General features: G+C 38.1%; 2 protein-coding genes across 2 annotated transcripts; one reads left to right on the top strand and one right to left on the bottom strand.

The window, feature by feature from the left end:
* Positions 1–745: 745 nt before the first annotated feature.
* On the bottom strand, positions 746–1,438 carry LOC135224080 (pro-resilin-like). Its single transcript, XM_064262990.1, has 2 exons — positions 1,406–1,438; positions 746–1,099 (listed from the first exon to the last, which is right to left on the bottom strand). Exons 1-2 carry the CDS (start codon positions 1,436–1,438, stop codon positions 746–748), a joined length of 387 nt encoding a protein of 128 aa, XP_064119060.1.
* Positions 1,439–1,631: 193 nt separating this feature from the next.
* LOC135224079 (sperm-specific protein Don juan-like) lies at positions 1,632–2,081 on the top strand. Its single transcript, XM_064262989.1, has one exon. It carries the CDS (start codon positions 1,632–1,634, stop codon positions 2,079–2,081), a length of 450 nt encoding a protein of 149 aa, XP_064119059.1.
* Positions 2,082–5,955: the final 3,874 nt, after the last annotated feature.

Below are 5,955 nucleotides of genomic sequence, written 5' to 3'. Positions count from 1 at the left end.
ATTCCTTCGAGGTCACAATACACCACTTTTATCCCTCGCACTTTGTTTGTCTCGTCTCCGTCAAATGTGGGCTAGAGAAGGACATCATAGTTTGCTTTAGATTTCTGTAAAAGAAATCGATTGAGATGACTTTGTCCGTCTGGATTTTTCTGTCCGCCCTCATATCTTAAAAACTACTGAGGCTAGAGGGCTGCAAATTGATAGATTGAACATCCTCCAATCATCAAAAGTACCAAATTGCAGCCCTCTATCTTCAATAGTTTTTATTTTATTTAAGGTCAATGTTAGCCATGATCGTCCTCCTGGCAACGCTATAGGACAGGCTACCACCAGGCACTGGCCTATAATGAAAACTGACCGCATATTTTACTAGTTTCTTTAGTTGACGGTAAATCTCCACAGACGATATCACTGAACTGAGGTGTGATTGGCGGAACCCCCTGCTGCTCACCACCAGTGGTTAGAACTCACATACTAGGGCCAATCAGGAGCAAGGTAGAAACTTACACGATATCGACTGTAGATATTTACCGTCAGCTCAACAAAAACAGGTAATAGGTTTTTGCACCATTGGTTTCTGTTACAAAACACCTTGAAAATTTTAGTATATCTGCTGTGCATAAAACTGCAAATATACAGGGAATCAAAAGACATGAATCTGCTGCGATTTTTAATAAATAGAAGTAATAAATAGATCTCCCATATATACACTCAACACAAACAGGCAGACAGACAGACAGACGCGTCAGTTGTCAGGCAAACCATAGAGAGGTTCTGGTGCTTCGTAGGACACTTCGGGAGATTCGTAACTGTTTTGGGGTTCCTCGTATGACGAATCGGGTGCACCGTAAGTTTCCTGGGGCGCTGGGGGGTACGCACCAGCTGACTCAGGGTACGTGGCCTCGCCCTCGTACCTGACTTCAGCCTGGTATCCGTTGTCGTCGTCGGCGGTGTAAGTGACGATCTGAGTGCGACCGTCGGGGAGGAGGACGTAGTACTTTCCGGTGACGACCTTCCCGTCGGAGTCGGAGCTGTGGCCGAAGTCCAGGCCTTTGTAGGCGTCCTTGACTTCGTAGGAGAAGTCGAAAGGCCTTCCCTCCTGTCGAGGATGAAAGGAAAGCGAGGCATGAAAGATCCTTTGGATCAGAAAAGTGGGAAGCTTTCAAATGACGTAAGTAGGATCAGAATAGATCGAAGCTTTCACAGTGCTCATAAGTTGGCTAAGAAAAGTGAGAAGCTTTCATATTGCTTATAAGTTGGATCAGAAAAGTGCGAAGTTTTCACATGACATAAGTAGGATCAGAAAAGTGTGAAGATTTCAATTATCAGTTGGCTAAGAAAATTGAGTTTTCACATCGCCTATAAGTTGGCTCAGAAAAGTGCGAAGCTTTTACATTACTTATACATTGGCCCTGAAAAGTGCGAAGCTTTCACACATGACAAGTTGGACGAGAAAAAAAAAGTGCAGAAATATTAGCATCTATAACTGTCTGGAAAAAAGGAAGCATTATGCATTCATAGCAAAAATTAAAAAAGAAATAAAATTAACATTAACTATCACATTGAGTTTTCATAGAGAAATAACTCACTTACCTCGTACTTCTCTACGTATCCAGTTACTGGGACCTCGTATGAAGCCTTGGGGACTTCATATGACGAGTCTGGTGCTTCATAGGAAGTGTCAGGAGCCTCATAGGAGGTATCGGGAGCTTCGTATGAAGTGTCAGGAGCCTTGTATGCTGATTCAGGGGCCTTGTAGGAAACTTCAGGAGCCTTGTAGGAAACTTCAGGAGCTTTGTAGGAGGCTACAGGAGCTTTGTAGGAAGCTTCAGGAGCCTTGTAGGAAACTTCAGGAGCCTTGTAGGAAGCTTCGGGAGCTTTGTAAGAAACTTCAGGAGCTTTGTATGAGGCGACTGGAGCCTTGTAGGAAACTTCAGGAGCTTTGTAGGAGGCTACAGGAGCCTTGTAGGAAGCTTCAGGAGCCTTGTAGGAAACTTCAGGAGCCTTGTAGGAAACTTCAGGAGCTTTGTAAGAAACTTCAGGAGCCTTGTAGGAAACTTCAGGGCTTTGCCTCGTTGTAGAAACTTCAGAGCTTTGTAAAGACTTGAGAGCCTTAGGAAACTTCAGGAGCTTTGTAAGAAACTTCAGGAGCCTTGTAAGCTGCCTCTGGATCTTTATAGGAAACTTCAGGAGCTTTATACTGAGGTTCAGGAGCCTTGTAAGCTTCGGCAGGGGATGAATAGGTTAGGGGGTTGGAAGGGACAGGGTATCCATAGCCTCTGGTGGAGGGGGCGGCCTTGTCGGGATAGGATAGTACAAACCCAGCCAAGAAGAGCAGTATCACCTGCAAATGTAGAGAGTTCAGTGTTTAAAGGCACTTGAAAGGGGTACTCTTGTTGTTGTCAAAATGCATTAATTGGGAAAAAAAAACTCTCTCACGAGAGTTTATACAATGTTCTAAGGGGTCCACAGTAATAAGAATGTTAAAAGTTCTTGTATGATTAATGAACACTTTATAAAGGCTTTCGAACCCTTCCCTGGGTTCATCTTCAGTCCGAGATGAACCCAGGGAAGGGTCGAAAGCTTTTTATTAAGTATTTATAAATTATACAAGAACTTTTAACATTCTTATTATTGTGGACCACTTAGAGGAAAATGTGTTAAATAATTATCTTCATTTGACCAGCTAATATATATATGTATTTTTTTTTTACATTTTAGGCTGAAACAATGGCAATTGTGGTATATGGTGATTTTGTATATTGGAGAATCATGTCTAGGACAACGTTGTTTAGTTTGTATATGTGAAATTATCAAATTCTCTTGGTTTGTAATAACTAATATTCTGTTTACGTCTTAAATGGCAATTCAGTTCTGAGACTGTAATTTCGTATATTGGAGAGCCGTGTATAGAACAATTCCCGGAAATGGAAAGTAATGAATTCCAAATGGAAATACAGGGTGTCCATAAAGTCCCAGTACCATTACAAGAAATAAATACTTGTAATGGTACTAAGACTTGTAATAACGTTCTTCCATCGTACTGAATTACAAAAAATCCCCAACAAAAAGTCCACCTCTTTATGGTCTGAATATGGCATCTTGAGATACAGTAATTTCAAAGGTACTCTTTGTATTCCCTAATATAAGACTGAAATTAATCGACAAAGTTTCTGTCTCCTAAACTTAAAAGCGATGTATATGTATACTCTGTTAGAATTAACAGTTATATAGAATTATTAATTTTACTCTTGAATTAAGACATGTTTAACAACTGCATAATTTAAAAAGCAAGGTTTTATTCCTTGTGACTGAATGCTAATACATTCGTGATTCAAATTTAATTTTAGACTCCCCTAAGTTTTTTAAAAGCTAATTTTCAATAGTTAAAATCTATTTTTTTGTTAAAAGAACGTAACGAATAAAGAGTATTTTCTGTTTTTCATCAGTAGCGCCAGGTATTTTATCTATCACCACTCTTAAAATTCAATAACTTCTTATAAATGTCTCAACTTCGAATACAGGGCAGTAAGCATGTCACATTTTATCTTTTGTATTAAAAAAAAAAAAGTTATTCAGAAATGATGCAGCAACTATTTTATTTATTTTTTTTTTTTATTTTTTTTTCGCAGTCGCGTAGTTGACTTAATCCCAGTTCGATGTTAAATTGCCTTTTTGAGCTATGGCTCTTGAAGAGAGCTTGTCGCTTGTTCTTAGAGAAAATTTCCGTTGATTCGTATAATTATAAGTAATGTGATATAACATAGTGCAGATGGATACAGAGATAGAAATAGATTCGTGTTTATATATATAAATTTGTATTTGAGTATAGATAGATCTTTGTTTGAATGTCTAGATATTTTATTTTGAATACGTGTTGATTATTCGTGGATATTTATGTCTGAATACTTCTTCATTAATCGTGTATGTGTAATGAATGTATGTATATTTGATTTTGAATACAATTTGACAATTCGTGGATATTTATGTCTGGAATACTTGTTGATTAACCGTGTATTGTAACGAATGTATGTATATTTGATTTTGAATACAAGTTGACTATTCGTGGATATTTATGTCAGGAATACTTGTTGATTAATCATGTATGTATACTCAGGCAGTTCAGGCCATACAGGAATGTATATGTGGATATATGCAAATCACTTAGCCACGCCCCTTATAGCATGATATGACTATCAGTGCATATGACACTGCAATACGATGAACGCCCACTTGAACCGCTTTGAAGCCACGAGAATCGCCTTTCGACCGAGTATTCACTTTTATACACCACAATGTTCAATCCGGGACCATTCCACCTCAACTCCTGTATTTATACCTCGCCAGGCTGCCAGCCGCCTCTCACCTTTTCCGTCATATTGCAGTCGTTTCGGTGTCGTTGTTTTCGTTGTATCCTGTAACTCGTTCGTTCAACTCGTGTGTCCAACGCCCGCCGACGAAGTCTTAAATACCTGGGTTTCACGGCCGGGTGTCTTGAAGCCACGCCCCCTTCTGACTGACCCCTTCTCTTCTTCGTCTTCTTCTTCTTCTTCTTCTTATTCTTCTTGACCTTTTTTTCGCTGAAAGGACCATTTGTGTGATTCCTTGGGCTCTCTCTCTCTCTCTCTCGTTTACAACACTTTGTCTTTCAGTCACAAAGGACAAGACATATGTAGGTAGTACAAATTTCAGATGTAAATTTAAATGTTATTGATTTATTGTGTAGGTGTATTTTGCGATGGATTATCCACAGTTTTCTCGATCAAGGAATGTTCTGTAAGTAGTGAATGGTAGCATTGTTTTATTAACTTTCGTCTTCATATACTTACCTTTCCATTTACATTAAGGGTGCCTATAGCCCTTTGCTGAAGTATACAGATTTCAATAAATTATTTTATATTCATTTTTTATTCATTTTTGCGTCTTGTGTTTTCGCATCATAAAAGGAATAGCATGATTAACGGCTATAAAATTGTTAAGTATTTACTATACACCTCAACTTATGTTTGAGCCTTCATTACTTACTGATATCTTCATGTTTAATCACTCCATTGCTTTTTTATATAATGCAAAAGTAACTTTTTGAAAAGGATCGTATTTAGATCTCACGTGCTTGAAAACACATATTGACATTTATCGGAATAATATATGATTACGTCCTCGGAGGAAATATCAGTCCCAGAGGCCGAGATCTTTCTTTACCATTACAAAGTCTAAAGTTGAGAGTTTAAGGTCTAAACATTGCCTGTTTTTCTAAAAGAGACTAGTTATAACTTTAATATAATAATAATAATAATAATAATAATAATAATAATAATAATAATAATAATAATAATAATAATAATAATAATAATTATTATTATTATTATTATTATTATTATTATTATTATTATTATTATTATTATTATTATTATTATTTTATAGTTAAATAGCAAAATCAGCAATGATGGAAAGAAATGAAGGAATAAACCACAACGACGTAAATGGAACCTCTGGCAACAGAGGAGCCTCGTCCGGCAACCAGGTATTCAACCCAATTGTAGGGGAAGACGGTCAGGTACTTGGAGGTCGTCATCCAGCAACTGATCACCACAACGACAGTAATCAACAGCCTGAGATTGGAGCTACAGAGGCAAAAAGGAAGAAATGGACAAGAGAAGAAAATAAGGAAATATGGAGATGCTACATCAGAAGCAACCCGACGGAGAGAGGATATAGAAGAAGATTGGTCAACATCTGGAATGAGAGGAATAACACCCCCCAAACAGAGCAGAGGCTGGCAGACCAAGTAAGGAACATAAAGAAAAAGAACTGGCTCTCACCAACAGAAAGAGAAGAACTGGAAAGGGAAATGTCACACGACAACGAATTACACGAAGACGAACTAAGAGACGATGCCACAGAAGACGACAGGGAGGATGAAGTATCAAACAACGACACACGAGGAAACACCGA

The sequence above is a fragment of the Macrobrachium nipponense genome, chromosome 10 (assembly GCF_015104395.2).
Source record: "Macrobrachium nipponense isolate FS-2020 chromosome 10, ASM1510439v2, whole genome shotgun sequence".
NCBI lineage: Eukaryota > Metazoa > Arthropoda > Malacostraca > Decapoda > Palaemonidae > Macrobrachium > Macrobrachium nipponense.
This window is presented reverse-complemented; position numbering and strand designations above follow the sequence as displayed.

Excerpts from the sequence above, each read along its gene's own strand:
- LOC135224080 (XM_064262990.1), bottom strand. The coding sequence starts at position 1,438 with ATGTGTGAAAGCTTCGCACTTTTCAGGGCCAAT. Across the intron at positions 1,100-1,405 it reads TCGCACTTTTCAGGGCCAAT|GAGGGAAGGCCTTTCGACTT; the intron begins GTATAAGTAATG and ends CATCCTCGACAG.
- LOC135224079 (XM_064262989.1), top strand. The coding sequence starts at position 1,632 with ATGAAGCCTTGGGGACTTCATATGACGAGTCTGGTGCTTCATAGGAAG.